This window comes from Dendrobates tinctorius, unplaced genomic scaffold (genome assembly GCF_039654945.1).
Source record: "Dendrobates tinctorius isolate UK_male_01 unplaced genomic scaffold, ASM3965494v1 ptg000003l, whole genome shotgun sequence".
Lineage (NCBI taxonomy): Eukaryota > Metazoa > Chordata > Amphibia > Anura > Dendrobatidae > Dendrobates > Dendrobates tinctorius.
The window spans coordinates 55,721,012-55,743,356 of NW_027361671.1; the positions used below are offsets into that span (position 1 = coordinate 55,721,012).

General features: G+C 43.9%; 1 protein-coding gene across 2 annotated transcripts in view; it reads right to left on the reverse strand.

Annotated features, from left to right (window-relative positions):
- The window catches only part of FEM1C (fem-1 homolog C), a 46,188-nt gene extending 25,100 nt beyond the window's left edge, over nt 1–21,088 (reverse strand). Inside the window, exons 1-2 of one of the 2 annotated variants that reach the window (XM_073552726.1) lie at nt 20,930–21,088; nt 17,385–18,086 (exon numbers count right to left, since the gene is read on the reverse strand). In XM_073552726.1, coding sequence (XP_073408827.1) covers nt 17,385–17,928 — 544 coding nt within the window. In that variant the 5' untranslated portion in view covers nt 17,929–18,086; nt 20,930–21,088. The other variant, XM_073552784.1, reaches the window with a different exon arrangement.
- Between the last annotated feature and the right edge of the window lie 1,257 nt (nt 21,089–22,345).

The window sequence follows — 22,345 nt, forward strand, 5'->3', positions numbered from 1 at the left end:
TATCAGGACCATACCCAGGTGTTGGGGACAGGTCATACAGGTATATGAAGGCCGCACACTACTTTGAGCATCATTTCCTTGTCTTGCTGCATTTCTACTGGAGTTGGATCAACCTGTAATTTGATTTTTTTTTCCCCAATTTGATTTCGAATATAATTCCAAATCCAGACCTCCATGGGTTAGAAATTTTTATTTACATTGATCATTTTGTGTTTTATTGTTATCAACGCATTACACCATGTAATAAAGACTTGCAACTGAAATATTTCATTCAGTGATATCTAGCATGTGGTGTTTTAGTCTTCCCTTTATTTTTTTGGGTTTTAACGTTTACCTGCAGTATAGATTTTACTTCTTTAGTTGGACATAAAAACTTATTTCATATGTAAAGTAAAGGGTTCACAGCCATAGCATGGCCAAGGAGTCAGTCGACAGTTCTGACCCCCTCCCCATACAATGGTTGCACAAATCGAGGAGTGCCTTAATCAAATTCACGACTTGCATGTACACACACACTGTAGGAGCGGAGACAACACAAAGGCCGCAGTCTTGGCGAAGGGGCGAGTTGGAGTCAGAAGTGGACGATTTATTAAGAGCCGCCACAGACAGGGACAAGATCATCGGAACTGAAACGTGTGTGCGTGCACGTTCAGGCAGGACTAGAGGGCCTTTATTTTCCTGGCTGCAAGTAGTTCAACGGTTGTCGATTTGGTGACAAAGTGTCCCCTCACACTGTCAGGCTACCTAGAGGCTGAAGCCTCAAGGGGGGGGGGGGGGTTAGTGACATAATACAGTCTTGCTGGGTCTCCTGTGTGACTGCCAGGGTCCAGTTAATAAATGGGGATCACAGGGCTCTGCAGTTAAGGCAGCTGCCGCTTCTTATACTATGACCGATACTGGCAATCAGTGAAAAACAAACCCAACGTTAATGCATGTAAAAAAATAAAGAAAGCCTTTTCAGACTGAGTTAAATATTTACTTTCAAAACAAATAGTCTAAAAAGGCTCACGGTATATACTAATCATCTACATTAATGTGTCCATCCCTGACCACCTCATGCTGTAGATTAGTCTGCTTTTTATTTTTTTTTTACCACAGTACAAGCTTTCAGTGTTCCTAGCACACAGGCACGCCCAGAGAAGGAATGTGCTGCACTAGAGCCAGAACCCGATGTACAGCACCCGCTCTACGGACATCATAATCTCGCCAAGAATTTTACAGTCCATAACCCCTGCCGCTTACATGAGTGTCTATGAAAAATAGTTGCCCACTAATTGACATTCTTAAGTGAAAATCCACTAGTCCCCAATTCAAAAACACACACACACAGTACTCTGGGCATTACTGACATCCACTTCTGTATGATTGATATAAAATGTCAATCTACAGTATACCTATTTCTAGCCCCGATACAAAATTTGTGATACTGCTAAAATCAGTTCTAAAGCTGAAAAGTATATACGGTTAAAGCAGGAATACACAGACCTCTATAATACCAAGAGATTTAGAGACAAATGTAAATAACCGTGCAACACCTTTTTAAGCTATAGAAAGATGGCCGATTAAGAGTCGCTTACCAACCCACTATTCAACAAAGCTAAAAACAGATGAATTTAAGGTATTGACATTTGTATTCATACTAAAATTCAGATTTTTAAAAGATTGGTGTCCAACTTCTAGTTCAAGTACAATGTCCCTTTTAATTCATATTTCTAAGAATAAAAATGAATTATGAACAAATATACACTCCAAAATATTGGATGAAGTAACCTTTCATTTCAGATACGCAAAATCAGTCTTAAAAAGGGAACCTGCCAGGTCCCCCATCCCCTCCAACCTAGCATCATTTACTTATGTCTCAGTACATTCCCTAACCATCCATGTATAAAGTTTGTAATAAAAGTTAGGTTTAAAAAAGCATTTATATTGTCCCCGTTTTATATGCTAATTATGCGATGGGGCGTTAGTTTCCCCAGAATAGTCAGCCCTCTTTCCATGTCATCACAAGCTTGCAAGAGCTGTTGTCATTGCCAGCCCCTGCAAATGCTCATTTCGGCAGCATCACTGCGTCTATGAAGTGACGTGTATGCTTCCTGGCTTCAGAGGCGCACTGCGCATGACCGGAAGGTCAGAAGATGTTTCTGGTCATGTGCAGTGCAGGAGATGGCGATGATGACGGCTCCTACGAATTACGTTATCACACCCACAGGGGCATAATAAAATGGGAAAAGTGCTGACTACTCTTGGGAAACTAAAGCCCCATTGACGGTGTCATTCACTAACACACACCCCTTATGTAGTACAGTGTAACTCAGTGGAGGCTAACTCTGTACTAATAAAAATATACATACTGTATATTCTACTGCACGGCTTAGAAATAGTCAAGATGGAGTTATATACATTACAGATGCCACCATATTCCACACGGACATAAATCAGTAACTTGTAGAATCAGTAGATGCCGTTTCAGTAGTTATTTTAGGATAGCTATTACCATGCAAAGACGACATCCATGTCGGGTAACAAAACTCAGAAAAAGAAAAGGCTGATCACAGCTGGATTGCCTTCACACTTGCAGAGTCTCCCAATCTGTGCCTCTGTGCCATGGAAAGCTCTGCAACACAGCAGTACACAGCCCAAAAAGCCCCAACTGAGAATTCAAAATTGTGTTTCATGACTTCACTGCCCGAATACATGATGTATCTCAGCTACTGAAAGACTAATAAAAGCCCAGTAAGGTCACAGACATTGGTCAGTGATTCTAAATGGAAACGAGGAGTGGAACATAAAATGGAAGAACTTACAGCTCCTCCATGTTTCCAGACCTCTCATGGTTTTGGCTTATAAATACTGAAGACAAATACTGCCAAGTGGCCTGAGGGTGAACTCGCACATTGAGATATTACAGTTTTTTGCCAAGTGTCATTTTGTGAAAAACATAGCAAATTGTGATGTCGAGGTGATCTGTTAATTTAACATCGGGCAAAATTTTGCGAGTAGAGTGCGCCTGTAATATACTTCACACATCTGGGTGCAACAGTACTGTATGTCCTGCAATAGGGGGAGCATTGTCTGGAGGGGGCTCAGGTGCTGAGCTCCCTCCACAATCATCTGCTGCCAGCTACATTGGTCCTCATCTCTCCAATTTAAATGCTGCTGTAAATCTCCAACAGCAGCATTTAGTTAGGTCCATATATATTTGGACAGACATTTTTCTAATTTTGGTTCTAGACATTACCACAATGAATTTTAAACAAAACAATTCAGATGCAGTTGAAGTTCAGACTTTCATCTTTCATTTGAGGGTATCCACATTAAAATTGGATGAAGGGTTTAGGAGTTTCAGCTCCTTAACATGTGCCACCGTGTTTTTAAAGGGACCAAAAGTAATTGGACAATTGACTCCAAGGCTATTTCATGGACAGGTGTGGGCAATCCCTTCATTCTGTCACTCAATTAAGCAGATAAAAGGCCTGGAGATGATTTGAGGTGTGGTGCTTGCATTTGGAAGGTTTTGCTGTGAAGGAAACATGCTGTCAAAGGAGCTCTCCATGCAGGTGAAACAAGCCATCCTTAAGCTGCAAAAACAGAAAAAACCCATCCGAGAAATTGCTACATCATTAGGAGTGGCAAAATCTACAGTTTGGTACATCCTGAGAAAAAGAAAGCACTGGTGAACTCATCAATGCAACCTGGCCCACGGAAGACAACAGTGGTGGATAATCGCAGAATAATCTCCATGTTGAAGAGAAACCCCTTCACAACAGCCAACCAAGTGAACAACACTCCAGGAGGTTAGGCGTATCAATATCCAAATCTACCATAAAGAGAAGACAGCATGAAAGTTAATACAGAGGGTTCACTGCACGGTGCAAGCCACTCAGACTGGACTGTGCTAAAAAAACATCTAAAAAAGCCAGCACAGTTCTGGAAGAACATTCTTTGGACAGATGAAACCAAGATCAACCTCTACCAGAATGATGGAAAGAGAAAAGAATGGCGACAGCGTGGTACAGCTCATGATCCAAAGCACACCACATCATATGTAAAACACGGCGGAGGCAGTGTGATGGCTTGGGCATGCATGGCTGCCAGTGGCACTGGGTCACTAGTGTTTATTGATGATGTGACACAGGACAGAAGCAGCCGAATGAATTCTGAGGTATTCAGAGCCATACTGTGCTCAGATCCAGCCAAATGCAGCCAAACTGATTGGTCGTCGTTTCATACTACAGATGGACAATGACCCAAAACAAAGCCAAAGCAACCCAGGAGTTTGTTAAAGCAAAGAAGTGGAATATTCTTGAAAGGCCAAGTCAGTTACCTGATCTCTACCCAATTGAGCATGCATTTCACTTGTTAAAGACTAAACTTCAGACAGAAAGGCCCACAAACAAACAGCAACTGAAAACCACCGCAGTGAAGGCCTGGCAGAGCATCAAAAAGGAGGAAACACAGCATCTGGTGATGTCCATGAGTTCAAGACTTCAGGCAGTCATTGCCAACAAAGGGTTTTCAACCAAGTACTAGAAATGAACATTTTATTTACAATTATTTAATCTGTCCAATTACTTTTGGTCCCTTTAAAAACAGGGTGGCACATGTTAAGGAGCTGAAACTCCTAAACCCTTCATCCAATTTTAATGTGGATACCCTCAAATGAAAGCTGAAAATCTGAACTTCAACTGCATCTGAATTATTTTGTTTAAAATTCATTGTAGTAATGTCTAGAACCAAAATTAGAAAAATGTTGTCTCTGTCCAAATATATATGGACCTAACTGTAAATGACAGAGCTGGTGTGCGTACATCTGCTCACATTGCCTCCCTGTGATACAATTGCAAGGCATCGATGGGTTACTATAACAGTTGGGGGCCTGCTAAAACTCCCTTGGTACTGCTTTGTAACAGAGCTTCAAAATCAGACTGCAATTTACATTATATACTGCAATACTGTAGTATCGCAGTATGTGACCTGATCAGGATAAGAAAAAAAACAATGAATTATGAAATGACTAAAAGATATATAGATCTTAGTTCTAATCACTTTTTCAGATCCATCAAAATATAAACCCAAGAGGATTGGGAAACTGCGTGTTACAAAAAAAAAAAAAAAAAAACCCACCAGAATTGCTTCAGTCACAACACCTCCCTAAAATACAATAAAAAGGGGAATCAATAAAAAAGTCACCTCACCAGGCAGAAACCAGCTCCACTGACCAAAAGGTACAAAAATTTATGGTGTTGAAAATGGCGGCACAAATCAAAATGTTAGTTCCAGACTTATGAAATTTTTTCACAACTTAAAATAAAAGCTGCAAAGTTTGCTATTGCCATAATCACACTGACCTGGAGAGCCATGCTACCAAGTCACTTTTAAAATACAATGAACACTGTAAAAACAAAATACAAAAACCCATGGAAGTGGAATTCCATATTTTTCACCATTTCAAAATGGAATTTACATTGTAAATTCAAAAATACAAGTCTACTGGCACAAAAAAAAAAAAAATAAACAAGCCCTCAAATATATGTGAAAGAAAAAGTAAAGTTTTGGCTTTTGGCAAAAGTGGGTGGAAAAACGAAAAGAGCAAAAATCTCTGGAGTCATCTGCCTGCCTAAAGCCATTTTCATGACTCTGCAGCAAATTTTACAACTCAAGTCAAACATCTCAGAAAAAAATCTGTGATGATAAACACGATGCAGCTTACAAAACCCACAGCATTCATTATTGCCATGGATTCACTCCAGTGAGTTACAATGGGAGGTGTCATCTATGGGTGCTCAGTCAGTAGCAGAAATTACGTTTCAGGTTTGCAATTCAGATGTGGATTAGCTGAGATGTTAAAGGGAATCTTGTCTGCAGGTTTTTGCTATGTAATCTGAAGACCTCATGCTGTAGGGGTTAAATTACAGATTTCAATGATGCCTCCAGGTTTTGTTTGCTTAAAATGATCATTTTAGCACCAGTAGCTTATTGCTGTGACTAGCTGGCCTGAGCCCTGGTGAACACCCCCCTACTGTGATAAGCAGCTCACTGTCTATACAGAGCCTGGTGTGGGCGGGGTTCTCTTTCTCCGCTCTGCTTCATTTTAAATCTAAAAGCTCCGATTGTGTCAAAACGGCTGCACCAAGTTATCTTAGTGATACAGCTTTATACACTGTTGAATGAAGGGTTTCTTTTCCTACATCAGGCTGCGCTCAGATGAGGTAGAAAAAAAACCTGCTGACAGATTCCTTTTAAAAGGGATTTTTTTCTTTTTTTATTTCATTTCAGAATTGCAATGCGCCACCTCCAGAAATATTACTACAGTTAGAAACTGGATTACGTTAGTGGTGTAAATTTCACCAGAAAAGTGGCGTAAATTTTCATTATCTGAGCAGGTGTCTCCATCAAGGCTGTGGAGTCGGCATCATGGAAATTGAGGAGTCGGAGGTTTGGCTTACCAACAGCACAGCCCTGGTCTCCACTCCAGATCCATGCTCCGCTCATTTTGGTGAAGCTGGCCAGGACTTTGCAGGTGGAGTGAGTGAGTGGGCAATGACAGCAGAAGAACGTGAGCCATGAACAGAGATGGCTTTACCAAAGAAGTCAGACTGCACTGCTTCATGGGAAATGTAGTCTAGGGGCACAGAGGAATAGCTGACAGGAAGTTCAGGATATAAACAGATGAAAACAAAATGGCTGCAGGAGGCAAACAATAAAAAAGGTATCAAGATCAAGTAGCTGGGGACCAATTACAGGGACAGGCAGATCAGTTTTCAATCCAACCCCCCCAGAAAACCCCCATCGTGAGCTTCTCTGCTCCCCTTCCCCATGATCAGACAAGAAGAGTTTATGATTAGTGGTGTCCTTGTCTGGGGGAGGGGAGCAGAGAAGCGCAAACATTTGCTAGACGTGCTCTTCAAACCATCTACACTTCTTGCATGAAAAAGGCAATTGAACCAACATTTTCAGAGTGGAGTTTGGGGGAAGAGGCGATAAGGTGATGGTTTATATTGCAAAGATTAAAACAATCTGTGCGTGAAACCACTCTTGCAGCAGTTTTTGCAAATACGTGCATATGCATTATTCAGTTGACCTTTGGGCATTAGAGAGTGGGGTTGCTTTGTAATAGTTTAAGGGAGCAGATGAGTTCTGACACTTCTCACAGGCTCTAACTATTTCACCCTGGACTATGGGTGGAGTTGGGCAAACATCCCACAGCCAACAATGCAGGATAGGAATGCAGGACTGATCACACTGGGCAGATTTCTCAATACTGTCACAGGACCAGTCCTGGCACTGTGTAAATGCTCGTTAATCCGAGTGATGTCATTGTGTTAAGGTCTATGTTCTCTAACTGCTTGTAGCAATAAACAGAAACTTCTAGTCCTGCCCAGACGGGTTCTATGTATTCTCTAAGGCTGAATCCACACAATGTTTAGAGATCTTTTGGCAAACAAGATATACACAGCACACCCGTACGGAAAGGTGTCTAATATGCATCAGGTCTTGCATCATTATACACAAATCTGAAATGTGTGTGTTGTATGACAATACGGATGGCCCTTCACCGATGCATTTTAATTAATGGTAGTCTGCTGCTGTCTTGGCTTCATGGTGCACAAATAAAATGTAAAAAGTATAAAGGAAGCCTAGAAAAACATAGAAAAATATTCAGGATTGAGAGTCCTCAGTAGTTGATACCTTTTAATGGCTAACTGAAAAGATGGTAACACATTGCAAGCTTTCGAGACTACTCAGGTCTCTTCATCAGGCTAGACTAATACAAAATCTGAAGTCACATATTTATGCACAATACAGCCTAGAAAAAATGCAATAGATAAGACAAGTGACGTGAAGCAGAACTATCAATATGGGAGAGGGAAAAACAAATATATTGATAGTTCTGCTTCACGTCACTTGTCTTATCTATTGCATTTTTTCTAGGCTGTATTGTGCATAAATATGTGACTTCAGATTTTGTATTAGTCTAGCCTGATGAAGAGACCCGAGTAGTCTTGAAAGCTTGCAATGTGTTACCATCTTTTCAGTTAGCCATTAAAAGGTATCAACTACTGAGGACTCTCAATCCTGAATATTTTTCTATCCACTGGCTAACACGGTACAAAGATATACATCTTTCCTGTAGAAAAACATAGGATTTTATTTACATGTTTGCACTGCTCATGCAATGCAGACAAATACCTTATTTTTTACATCCCCATTGTGTGTACAAGATCCTGTTTTGACCTTACAAGATGAAGTTTTCTTTCACACCATCTGGCTATTGGCACGACATTTTAGACGCCGGGGCACCTCCAAGCTTTCCAAGTAAAACCTGCTTCACCAGCGGTTTTGCCACTATTCTTGCAGTGGTGCTGCAGCCATAGTCTTTTTTGCTATACTGCAAGTACAGAGTGCAGGCTGCTCCTTTGCCGCAAATTCTATTAACCATGTTAGGGTTTCAGAAGTGACATAAGACAAAACGTGTGCACAGTAATCTTTACAATGCCGGGAATTATGTTCAGGTCCTGGGGAGCTCTTGCAGCGCCTGGAAACCGCCAGAAAGTCGCCCATGAGCAGATACAGCCTTTGGTTTTATTCATTGAAATTCTCTATTATGGTTTAACCCCTTAATGACCAGAGCTTTTTTCGATTTTTCGTATTCGTTTTTCGCTCCATTATTGAATTTTAATGCAATGTCTTGGCAACCAAAAAAACGTAATTCTGGCGTTTTGAATTTTTTTCTCGCTACGCCGTTTAGCGATCGGGTTAATGCTTTTTTTTTTATTGATAGATCGGGCGATTCTGAATGCGGCGATACCTAATATGTGTATGTGAGTTTTTTTTTTTTTTTTACTGCTTTACTTTGATTGGGGCAAAAAGGGGGGTGATTTGAACTTTTAGGCTTTTTAAATTTTTTTTTTTTTTTTTTTTTTTTTTTTTTTACACTTTTGGCATGCTTCAATAGAAGCATGCGCAACCCGATCGGCTCTGCTACATATGGGCGATGAGCAGATCGCCCATATGTAGCAAATTTACTCCTGTGCTTTCAGCGTCGACCACCGGGTGGCGCTGAAAGCCATATGCCTGGAACAACCATAGAGGTCTCAGAGACCTCTGGTTGTCCAGGCAACATGACGCCGACCCCCGATCACATGACGGGGGTCGGCGATGAGGTCATTACCTGCCCGGCGGCCGGAAATGCTATTTAAATGCCCGCTGTCAGCTTTGACAGCGGGATTTAACTAGTTAATAGGCGCAGGAGGACGGCGATTCCGCTTGCGCCTATTGCGGGCACATGTCAGCTGTTCATAACAGCTGACATGTCCCGGCTTTGATGCGGGCTCAGCGCCGGAGCCCTCATCAAAGCAGGGGATGTCTAATGACGGACTGTGTCAGTCATTGGACATTAAGGGGTTAAATTCTTGCCATCCCCCCTTTCTTAGATTGTTTACAGTAAAAAAAGCAGGATTACTTACCGGTAATGCTCTTTTAATGAGTCCACGACAGCACCCACTGGAGGTATCGGATCCGCCCCATCCGGAACAGGAAACCCTACAGAAAGATAAAAGGGGACGGTCCGCCTCTCCTCCTCAGTTTTGTATTTCAGAGTACCAGGAGGACCGCCAAGGGTTAGGCAATGTATTTGCATCTCTTAACCTTTACTTTTTCATCTTTAGTAGATACACCTTTACTATTGATATGTTAGCAGGGAGGGAAGTGAGCGGGTGCTGTCGTGGACTCACTAAAAGAGCATTACCGGTAAGTAATCCGGCTTTTTACCCTTCGCCACGACAACACCCACTGGAGAGATTCCAGAGACCATCACCCGGGTGGGACCACCGTGCCAAGGACAGTCCTGCCAAAGCTTAGGTCAGAAGTTGATGAAAGGTCGAGTCTATAGTGATAATAGAAGGTAGTAGGGGTTGACCAAATTGCTGCCTTACATATGGTTTCAATTGAAACGTCTCCCCTCTCGGCCCAGGAAGTTGCCACTGCTCTGGTGGAATGTGCGCTGATGCTCTCCGGAGGATCTTCATTTTTCGCGGAGTAGGCTAAGCGAGTGGCATCCCTGTCCATCGGGAAATGGTGCTCTTCGTGACTCCGTACCCTTTTTTACAGCCCTGAAAAGAAATGAACAGAGCCCTACACTGCCTCCAGCTCCTGGACATCTCTATTTTAGGACAGTTCTTCTAACATCCAAGGTGTGGAATTTTTGCTCCTCCGGAGTGGAGGGGTTCCCAAAGAAGGTCGGGAGAAGTATCTCTTGGGATCTATGGAACTATGTTGATACCTTGGGCAGGTATGAGGGGTCTGGTTTTAATATTAACCTATCCTGGTATATCTGAAAAAAAGGGTGGGTCTATGGATAGCGCTTTGATATCACTCACTCTCCTAGCAGACGTTAGTGCTACTAAGAGGGCCGTCTTGAGTGACAAGTATTTCAGGAATATCGTGTCTATCGGCTCAAAGGGTTATTCCATCAGGGTGTCTAAGACCAGATTTAAGTCCCATGCAGGGATTGCAGGTATGTGAACCAGAGCTATCCATTCGCAAGCTGTAATAAATCGTGAGATCCACTTATTTCATGCTATATTATGGCCGTACAGTGTCCCTAATGCGGACACTTGGACTTTCAGTGTGTTTACTGCCAGGCCCAAGTCCTTCCCTTTCTGTAGGAATTCCAAGATAGGAACTATCGGAACTTCTGTAGTATGGGGCGCTGTATGGAACTGCAGGAATTTTTTCCATATCCTTGTACAAATCTGGGTAGTGGACCGCTTCCTGCTTTGTAGTAGCGTAGCAATTAGTGTTTCTGAAAACCCTCTTGATCTTAGTAGCTGCCTTTCAAATTCCACCCCGTCAAGTGTAAGCTGTGCACTTGGGGGTGGAAAAAAGGGCCTTGGGAGAGTAGGTTGGGAATTGAAGGGAGGGAGGACCGAAGGATCTGTTACCGACATGATTCGTAGCCATGAGAACCACGGTCTCATGGGCCAGAATGGTGCTATCAAATTTACTCTCGCCCTGTCCTCTCTGATTTTCCGAATGACCTGTGGTAGGAGAATTATCGGAGAAAAGGCATATGCCAGGTTGAATTTCCATGAAGCCTGGAGGGCATCCAGTATGTCTGGATGATCTGACAGACAGGGAAGCAAACACCTTTATCTGTCTGTTCTCTTTCGTGGCAAAAAGGTCCACCTGAGGTCGCCCCCATAGAGCTACTATGTCCTTGAAGACTCGGCGATTGAGGCACCACTCCCCTTGCCGAAGTGTGTGTCGGCTTAAGAGATCTGCTTCTTGGTTGTTCTCCCCCCTGATATGAAGGGCCGAGATGGACAACAAATAATTTTCGGCTAAGTTTAAGGTTTTTGCCGCAGAAGACAGTCTCTGATCGAGTACCTCCCTGTCTGTTTATGTAGGCCACTGTAGTGGTGTTGTCCGACAAGATCCTGACATGCTTCTGTTGAAGCTGTGGAAGAAAATGGTGTAGAGCATAATATACCGTCATTAATTCCTGTAAATTAGACAAGTAGCCCCTTTCCTCTCTATTCCTCATTCCTTGACAAAAGCTATTCCCCAAATGGGCTCCCCAGCCGTGGGGGCTAGCGTCGGTGGTTAGGATGCGGGATGGTACTATAACCCATGGAACTTCTGAGGACAGATGGTCATTTCGCCACCATTCTAGAGAAGCCAAGACTTCCTGTGACAAGGTTATCTTGCTCTCGAGGTGACCGCCATGTCGCCTATCCTCTTGGAGGATTTGATGCTGCAGTGTGCGGGTATGATACTGGGCCCACCGGACTGCCAGGGTGCAAGAATTGAGCGACCCCAATAGCGACATTGCCCCTCTCAGAGACATGCGTGGTCTTCTTATGGCTGCCTTCACTTTCTCTTTTGTGAATGTAATCTTTACCTGAGGGAGTAGACATCTCTGGGTTGTGGAGTCTAACTGGAACCCTAAGAACATCTGAATGGAATGCGGGACGAGTCTGGACTTCTGGATGATGATCCAGCCTAGATCCTGCAAAGATGAGATCGCGTCAGCCACACGTCTAGCACATTGGGTGACCGAGTTCCCGATGATTAGGAAGTCATCTAGGTAAGGTACGATTAGTGTCTTTCTGACGGAGATAGGCCATCACCTCTGCCATCATTTTGGTGAAGATTCTCGGTGCCGTAGATAGGCCAAAAGGCATGGCCGTATACTGGAAATGACGGATCTTGCCTTCGAATACCGCGGTGACTCTTAGGTACCTTTGGTATCTATCATGAATAGGAAGATGATAGTAAGCATCCTTCAAGTCAATCCCCGCCATTATACAATCCGGAAATAGAAGCTTTATGGTAGACCTGATTGATTCCATTTTAAACTTATTTTTTATAAACGTATTAAGCTTCTTTAAATTTATAATTGTCCTAAAAGTACCATCTGGTTTGGAAATTAAAAAAAAGGAGAGTAGAACCCTCTACCTTCCTGTCCCTCTGGGACCTCTACTAAAAGCCCCTTGGATAGTAGGCTCTGAATTTCTACTTCGAGGGCCTCCTGTTGAACTATAGAGTTAAGGCGGGTTATGATAAAGAAATCATAAGGGACTTGAAGTAATTCTATTTTCATTCCCTCTTTAATGATACTGAGAATCCATGGACTCAAAGTTATTTGTTCCCATTTTGAAGAAAAAAATTTTAATCTACCCCCTACTGGGGGGACTGATTGTTCAGTATTTATTTTCCTTTTGGAATGCTGAACCCTTAAACATGCTACCCTACTGCTTTTCTTACTTTGCGGGCCATCTATTTGATCTATCCGCTTGTCTCCTTTTAAAGGTTCTCCTGTAGAAAGGGATAGAAGAATCAGGGAAGGCCTTCTTCCTTTCTTTCGCTTTGGCGAGTATATCATCTAGGGCTTTCCCAAAGAGGAACTCCCCCGCGCACGGGGTTGCACAAATCTTAGATTTCGATTGCGCGTCTCCCTTCCAGCTCTTCATCCATAGTGCCCTCCTGGCGTTGTTTACAAGACCAGCCGATCTCGCTGCCAGCCGCTGAGTGTCTGCCGATGCATGGGCCATGAAGGCTGCCGCCCCTCTAATTAATGGAATAGCAGCCCTAGACACCTTCTGCTCGATTTGTTGATCCAACCATACATGCATAGATCTGGCGGTGCATGTGCTGGCTACTGCTGGCTTAAAAATGTCTGTGGTAGACTCCCAAGACCTTTTTAATGATGACTCCGCTTTATGGTCTAGCGGGTCCGCCAATAAGCCTGCGTCCTCTACCGGAATAGTAGACTGCTTTGAGGTGGAGGCTACAACAGCATCAACCTTTGGCACCTTGGTCCATTTTAATAGCTCGTCATCGCTAAATGGATACTTCCTTTTTGAAGCCGATGGGAGAAAACTTCTTTGATCGTGTTTTTCACACTCTTTTTATTAGGGCCTTAACTGCCGGTATTACCGGAAACGCTCTCCTTTTCTTTTCCGCCAACCCCGCAAACATTATTTCTTGTGCGGTTTGGACACCCTTTGGACACCCTTTGTCTCCTCACACCCCAGTGTGTTCCTCACAGACTTGACTAAGTTATCCACACTATCTAGGGGAAAACATGAACGTCCCTCAATGTCTGATGATGACCTGAATGAGGAATCAGATCTCCCCCTGCTCTTGCTCTGATTCTGAGCTGAGGGTCACTTGTCTTTTGCTCCTAGTTTCTGATTGAGTACTAGCACGGGTAATAGCCTGTATTTCCTCCCTAATTATGGCCCGGATGTCCTTTGACGATACTGCCGACCCTTGTCTGATCTCTCGGGTGCATTGTTTACAGAGCTTTTTGGGGTAGGAGTCAGGGAGAGGCTCCGCGCATAAAGCGCATTCCTTGTTTGGATTTTTGTTTTTTCTTCGCCTGGAAGAGGAGAGGTCAGCTTAATAGGCAGAGTATATATTTTGCACACTCACCCAGTGAAGCATTTTTTACCGGATCGGATGGCTGAGATCCTGTCCTAGGCCTTGACTCTCCCACCTCGCTCTCGCGGGCGGTGTCTGTCCTGGTAGTGCGGTCCCTGGAGGAGCTGCCCCCCGCAGAGTCTCCTGCTGGAGCGTGCACTTCCGCTGGGGACGACATGGCTTCCTGCCGCTGAACTGCGGCGCCTGTTTAAATAGATCTCCTCTCTTTTGTTTCTCCTCCCCGGGTTCCCACGCATGCGCCGTCGTGCTGCTCAGCCATCCTGCCCCGGAAGTTCACTCATTACTTCCAGGGCATAGGAGCCTCTGCGCCGGCCGGCTACCGCGCCGCCGCTTTTGTATGCGGTCCGCGCTTCTCCCCACGCTGCCGCCACTTCATTTTTTTTTTTTTCTCCTTTTCTTCGCGCCACTGGCGCACTCACCGTCCGCAGCGGTGGCTCCCGCTTGGTGCCCCCTGGCGCACTCCTAGGTGAGCCCGGGCGGCCCCTCCTGGACCCGGTCATCACCTCCAGCTGTCAGACGAGGGAGGAGCCGTCTAACGGAGTCTCCCCCGACGCTGTTTCCGGACCGCAGCCCCTACCGTTCTCAAGGACACTGCGCAGGCGGCATGTATCTGGCCCAGGTATGTTCTTTCTTTAGGATTATCCTGAGGTCCCCTGGGAACAGGAAACCAAAAACTGAGGAGAGGCAGACCGCCCCCTTTTATTTTTCTGTAGGGTTTCCTGTTCCAGATGGGGCGGATCCAATACCTCCAGTGGGTGCTGTTGTGGCAAAGGCTAAAAAATAAAAACTACATAATATTTGATATTTATAGAGATTTGCTCATTCATTTTAATCACTAGATCTTGGAATAATAATTTCCACAATTGGATGTTTAAAATAAATACAAAAAAAAAAAAAAAAAATTTGTTCCTGTCCTGAGAATCATATAAATGTGCCCTTACCATGTGCTGTGTAATGGGTGTATCTCAGCATACAGGAACATAGTCTGACGAGACCACAGCTCTTAAGCAGGGGAGGAAGCAAAAGAGCGTATACAGAGAGGACAGCAGGGGATCGCAAATATCCATCTTTGAAGGCACAATAATTTTTTTAAAAACAGGTATGAAAAGCATCAGCTGCGATCCTGTGCTGTAATGACTCTATACTCTCTTTTGCATCCTCCCCTGCTCAGGAGTTATGGCATGATCAGACACGGCCTTTACACAGTACACATTTATAAGATTATTTCAGGAAAGGACCATTTAAACACATCCAGTTGTATAAATTATGCCAAGATCCATTGATTAAAATGAATGTTACATTTAGTGGGAAAACCCCTTCAATAACCAAATACTAATTTGCTTTTTTTTTTTTTTTTAAATAGAATCAGACTTTATCAGTTTTTTTAAATGGTTATACACAATTATTTTTCTCTGCATAAGATGTTACTGTAGCAGTGAATCACAGCTGTCAGTACAATGGGGATATTGTGGAAAGAGATGATCTGCCTACATTTACACAAACGTTCCTCTGCTGACTGACTATAATAAAATATTTGACATGGAAATTTTTACAGAAAAAAAAAAAGATAATGGATAATGGATAAGAAGTGTGAAAATTCTCTAAGGGTATGTGCACACATAGTTTTTTGTCTCTGCGGATTTTGTAGAGAAAACCGCAGGAAATCAGCAGGACAAAGTGCTGCGGTTTATCTGCGGTTTTACACCTCATAATGGATGAGGTGTATAACTGCAGCGTTTCTGCACCAAACAATTGACATGCTGCTTTTTGAAAACCGCAGCAAAACCGCGCGGAAAAAAACGCAGCATGTGCACAGCTTTTTTTTATTTCCATAGGAAATAAAGGTACTGTACAACGCAGCAGAATCTGCTGCGTTTCTGCAGAGCCAAAAACGCTGCGGAAACGCAGCAGAAACCGCAAAGTGTGCACATACCCTAAGACAATTTTTTGAGGGTTGTATTACTTATTTGTATCCGACTGGAAAAAAAAATATGGCTGCTTCTGAAAAACAACTCCATGTCTGTCTATAGGTTGTATCTGGTAGTGCAATTTCTCTATTGAAGTAAATACTGTAGGTTAAAGCTGTAATCCCACACACAACCTGTGGACGAGATAAAAGATGCCATTGTTTTTTTTACCTGAACAAGCCTTTACATATTCAACGATTAAAGAGTTCAATTGATCCAGGGATTATCATCAAGCATAAGGCCAAAACTTTAAAATGTTTGTGGAGAGAAAGACACTATCACAGCCTACAAAAAGCTATTGCCTCCAATCTTTTAGTTCTACAAGAGTCTGCAAGTTCCCATCTGTCAGGCGGAGAAGAAGCCGATCTGAAACACCACAGCTATGCGACCTGTTCTGCCATACTGACTGATGAGGCCTCATACTGGAATTACACCTTTGTCTACAAATCGTAAGGGTATGTGCACACGCTGCGGTTTTGGCCCTGCAGAACTGCAGCAGTTCCGCAGACATGGTACTTCACCATGTTAGCCTATGGGTTTTCAAAACCGCAGTGCTCACGCTGCGGTTTTTTACCTGCGGAAAAGCTGCGGGTTTTTTTTCCGCAGCATGTCAATTGTTTCTGCGGATTCTGCTGCGGTTTGCCACCTATTCCATTGTCCAGGTGTCAAACCGCAGGGCAAAACCGCAGGTCACTTTATTTGCGGTTTTACCTGCGGTTCTGCAGAAAAAAACCCGCAGGTGAATCTGCAGTGTGTGCACATACCCTTAGTAAGCTTTACAGGACAGTTATAAATCTGATGTGATTGTTTTGCATTATATAACCATATTGAATTTTCTCATTTAACTAAAATGTCAAGCAGAAAAATAGTATTCTCGGCACATAAGCAGACAAGCTTCTAGATTCAGAAGTGCCAGCATAGTACCACTTCCACCAACCCAGTAATTATGGAAACTAATCAATGGATGACTGTGCCTGCAGGATAATACACCAGGGAAGGCCCTTATGTAGGAGCCTGGGATCAAGGTGCGAACACAAGGTTGAAATGCAAAAAAAAAAAAAAAAAAAAAAAAACTTAAATATATGTACATATATTAGGCTAAGTTTTTATTCTAATATGTACAAAGTGATTTTCTTGTTCATAAATTCATCAGTTATAGGCCATGAGAATGTGTAAGGTTGTATCTTTTCCTAATACAAGAAAAGTAATATAGGTATCAAAATAAAAAAAACCAAAAAAAAACCCACCATTTAGTCTACATATGAGGAAATAAACAGATGCCATACATGTGACAGCAGGAGACATGCAGATTATAGGAACTTGGTAAGAAGAGAGCAAAGACATTCTATACGGCTGTGAATAAATCAAACAATTCATTCACCCAACTAACAAAATGTAAGAACTTACATAAGACACATTCTCCTATGCAATGCATAGATTACATACACAGCTGTGTAATGAAATAATTACCTTTCACACTCTTCCTATTAACATCCGCTCCTTTTTCAAGAAGGAATTGAGCTATCTCTTTATGACCTTTGTAGCAGGAGATCATCAGACAAGTGTGACCATGCCGGTTGGCTACTTCCAAGTCAGCTTTGTGCTCTACCAAATACTTCACAATCTCCAGATGCCCGTCAAAGCAGGCTGCTCTTAAAGGAGTAGAATTAGTAAGGGTTGTGTTGTTCACAGAGGCGCCGTGATCCAAAAGTGACTGGACAACTTTCAGGTGACCCGCTGCAGAGGCTGCCCAGAGAGGTGGTGCACCTTCTATGGTTTCGCCATCAAAATTGACAGATCCCCCGATTTCCACAGAGGCACTGCACTGATCCAGCAGGTAATCCACCATATCCAGGTGGCCGTATCGAGCTGCCATTAATAGGGGTGTAGCTCCATTAGTTTTCTCTGACATTAACAAAACGACTTCGTCTTTGGCCTTGCTTTCCAGCAGCTTGGAAAGAAGGCGAAGCTTGCCATCACGAGCAGCATTAAAAACCGCCGTCTTGAGATCCATTGTCGCTCTGATGTAAAAGACGTGTTTGTGTTAGAAGAGACCAACTTCTGTCTCAATGACAGCCAGAATTTTCCAGAATAAGGCACACAAGAAAAATTTACAAGATCCTGCCTGCTGTCTCAGGAGAAGCATAAATAGGGACTCACAGTCGCATAAAGCTGAAAAGAAAAAAACAATAATGAATTAGTGTGCTTATTGGAATGCCATCAACATTCATTATAGGTAGTTGTATAACAGCCAACCATCATGTTCCTCAAAGTATAGAGACCACGAGTGTAGTCTTCTCAATATACCATTGTCAAAGATCAACCCTCAATAATGAGAAAACGAACAATAGCATGAGAAAAAAAAAAAAAGATATTCCTGTTTAAAGGGGATTCCCAGCTCCAAGACCCTATGCCAATATGTAGTAGGTGTAATAATAATATTAGCAGATACGTCCAATTAGAAATGTATAGTTTCTCATACGCTAGGTCTCTTTCCTCAATAAGTAGCCATGGTTACGACCACTAGCAACTAACTGTCACTTATCAGTGGTCATAACTAGAGATGAGCGAATTTGTTCGGATTTTGGCCCCGAATCCAGTTTTGACATATATTTGGGCCATATTTGGACACTATTCACGTCGAATGTTTGTCTTATGATCGGTTCCAAACATATTCTGTAAGTTTTACTCCCATTGACTAGTGATGTTCAGCTGTGTTCGACGAATATTGCAAAGACAATATTCAAGTCTGATCATATTCGGATCCGAATCAATTCGCTCATCTCTAGTCATAACCATGGATATCTAAGGTCCTGCAATGCCTGCACATGAGGATAGCGAATGAGAAAATTATACTACATTTCTGATTGGAGGTATCTGCTAATATTATATCCACCACAGAATTGGATCTTTGAGATAGGTATATACAGTAAGTATTTATAGTGGAAGAAATGTTGTATCATGAGACTAGGATCATGTCCCATTACATGCACGGATGTATCAGTTCCACTGGACCAAGGTATAAATGCAACAAGATACATGGGGCTGCCAAGAGCAACCAATAAGGGTTGGGTATATAAATCTCATTGGATTTCAGCTCACAACACCTTTCACCCATAGTAGAGAGCTGCTGGACAGAGCTTTGGGATAACAATCCCCTTAAACCCAAAGACTGGATTCTACAGCTCCTGTATTCAGTATTTCACGTTAGCCTGACAGATTGTCTCCAGCTCTACAGAAACTTTTGTCTTTCACGAGATTGCATGGGTGGAAAATACGTGGACTATTCTGAGGACACACTGGACCTAAAGATCTAAGCACAAGAACTTTCCTACCTTTGTGTAAATGGACAATACGAGAAAGAGGCTAGAACAAACATGTCATGTCGGTAACATTACCAAAGAGTCGTGAACCATTTCCCAATTCCACATGTCAGTTCCTCAGATGATACAGACAGGACTTCCCTACACGTCGATGTTCTGCTTGGTATACTGCCCTGTACTTGTTCTGGAATGTCAGTGCAGATTCCTTGACAAGTACATAACATGTGAACCCACCCTAAGGCCACATTCACTGCTTGTTTTTTTTCTTGCATATGTAGGGGGAAAAAAAAAAAAAAAAAAAAAACTTTGGCTAAGATCTCCTTACAGTTTTACCATCAGTGACATTCTCACATGCCAAGAAAGAAACCATTATTTGCAAAGCTCCTCCTGCCCATTACAATATTAAGAACAGACAGAACATGGATGGCATCTGCGTGCTGTCCGTGATTTTCACAGACCTGTATGGGTGACTGACCAAAAACGACAAGTCTCTGATATTTATATGTACACACAGTCCAAGGAAAAAAAAAAAAAAAAAAAAGTGTATGTGAACGGCTCCATAAATTATAAGGGGTAATTGTTCGTGAAATTCACAGAACATGTACATGAAAAACATGACAATGAGGCTAAAACAGCGCTATTAAGTGCGATAGTCTGAACATTACTTGCCTAATACTCAGGGAACCCCAGCAGAATACTTATAAGGATTTACTAATAGAAGTATAACATATTTACATTTTAAAGTGACCATGCAGCCAACTCACAGCCCCCCTCCCCCCATCATCAGGAAATCCCGTTTAATCACAGGACTTCAACATCCAATACCGATGCCAGTCAGTACAGGGGGGTCACTACTGCAGCCGTTTGGGGTGTTGAGAAGTGAAGTCATAGCAGTGCACAAGTAACCAAGAGCGGAGGGGCGCGGGCTGCGAGGGCGATTTCCATCATCAGTTTCTGCTCATGGTTCAGGATATGACTATGGCAGGAGAACGTCTTGATCAATAATTCCAACAATAAAGTCACTGTATACTGTCATTTAAAGGGTTATTCCCAAGGTGGTCAGTAGTCCCCTATCCACTGCTGACGGCAGAGACCGCCTGCGCTGGATATTTCCAGCAGAATTATAGACAACGAAAGGAGCCGAAAGCAAGCACCACATTTGGAAACATGGAAAAGTTTCTGTGAAACCTCGCTCCCAGCGGTCAGACCGCATGTAAGTGGGAGAAGGCAGAAAACCCCTCTCCTGCCAAAATATCAAGGACAGACTGGGGGGGACACAGGCAACAACCCACAGTAGGGACCTGTCCCCCCAAAATGCTGCAGGGCGGAAACTCCCATATATCACAATGGGTTATGTGTCTCCTGTACAGTAATCAAGGCGGGAGCGAAATTAAAGAAGCCACAATCACCAGTGCATGGGGGACTAATATATATATATTATATACACACACACCTACAGGGGTAATGGCGGCGCCGGACATTGCCCTCACAGTACAACGCGCGCACAGGACACAGGGGCCCCGGAAGCCACTCACAATGCGGAAGGTCACGTCCACGAGTGTCGCATCAGGCAGCCGCACTCACTCGCGGTGACACACACGTAAATAGTCACTATGTAAACGAACGGAAGTGGGCAGCGCAGCCGCCGCTCCGCATCTTTCACCACATGGACTGAGGACAGGGAGTGTTTACCGCGGCCATGGTTACAGCTGTCTGTCCCTGGTCTCCTCCCGGGACGTTATCCGCCCTGTAGAAGCCGCCGCTGCCGGTGTGACGGGGCAGGCGGGGAACTACTCCTCCGTCTGATAGGAACTCCGCCTAACCTGCTAGAGCTCGTTAGTCATCAACAGGACAAAGCTCAGCCAATCACAAGTAAGGGGCGGGGCGTAACATGCATCGTGACGTTCTGGTGTGTAAGTTAGGTTGAGCTAACAACGTCGTCGAGCGTCTGGGTGGAGGGAGAGGACAATGGTGTGGGGGACGGAGGCAGAGTGGGCGTGGTCCATGGCGAGTGACGTAACGGAGACTGAGTGACACAATTATGCTGGAATGTAAGAAACTTCTAGTCAGGGGTGAACCTAGCCTCTCTGCTGCCTGAGGCGAACTGCAAAATGACGCCCCCCCCCCCACACAAAGTAAATTTTCATATCTATCCTGTAAAACTGAGTACAATAGTGGACATTTTGATTTAGATAAATAGAAAAAAAGGTGTCCAAACACAAGGATGTCAGCGCCACCACAAGCACATACAAGAACAAGACGTAAGTATCCAGAACAAGGGTCAATAATGGCAATAGTAGGCCTGCCACAGGGCCGGACTGGGGCAAAAAAAGCCACGCAAATCCCACCAGCCCACAAACTATAGCACTCATCACCCCGATCAGTGAATTTTTGCTATACTTTGTCGCCCCCTCATCCAGTGGCGTATTATAATGAGGTCAATCTGGGCGGTAGCCCAGGGCCCAGTGGTGTGGGGGGGCCCAACCGGCCCAAGGAAAATTGCCCCATTACAATCTGCCACCATAGCGCCACGCTCCCCCTCCCAGACCCACCAGTCACCGCAGCGCCAGCCCCTGACTAATAAATCCCTGCTCTGTGCGCACAGGACCTGTGATGAGGTCACAGGAGGGAAGGAGTCAGGGGGTTACATGATCAGGGGCCCTTCAGTGGATCATGTAACACCTGACTCATCTACCCTCATGGTGCTGGATGAGGGAATTATGTGTCGGGTCAGGAGGGGTTTACAGGGTGAATGTAGCTGCGTGTGTGTGCGAGCTGTACAGAGCAGAGCTGCATGTGTGCGAGGTGTACGTAACAGAGCCACGAATGTGCAAGGTGTATGGAGCGGAGCTGAGCATGTGCGACGTGTACGGAGCAGAGCCGCGAATGTGTGAGGTGTACGGAGTGGAGCAGCGCATGTGTGAGGTGTACGGAGCAAAGCTGCGTGTGTGTGTGTGAGGTGTACGGAGTGGAGCAGCGCGTGTGTGAGGTGTACGGAGCAAAGCTGCGTGTGTGTGTGTGAGGTGTACGGAGCAAAGCTGCGTGTGGGTACGAGGTGTACGGAGCGAAGCCGCATGTGTGTACGAGGTGTACGGAGCGGAGCTGCGT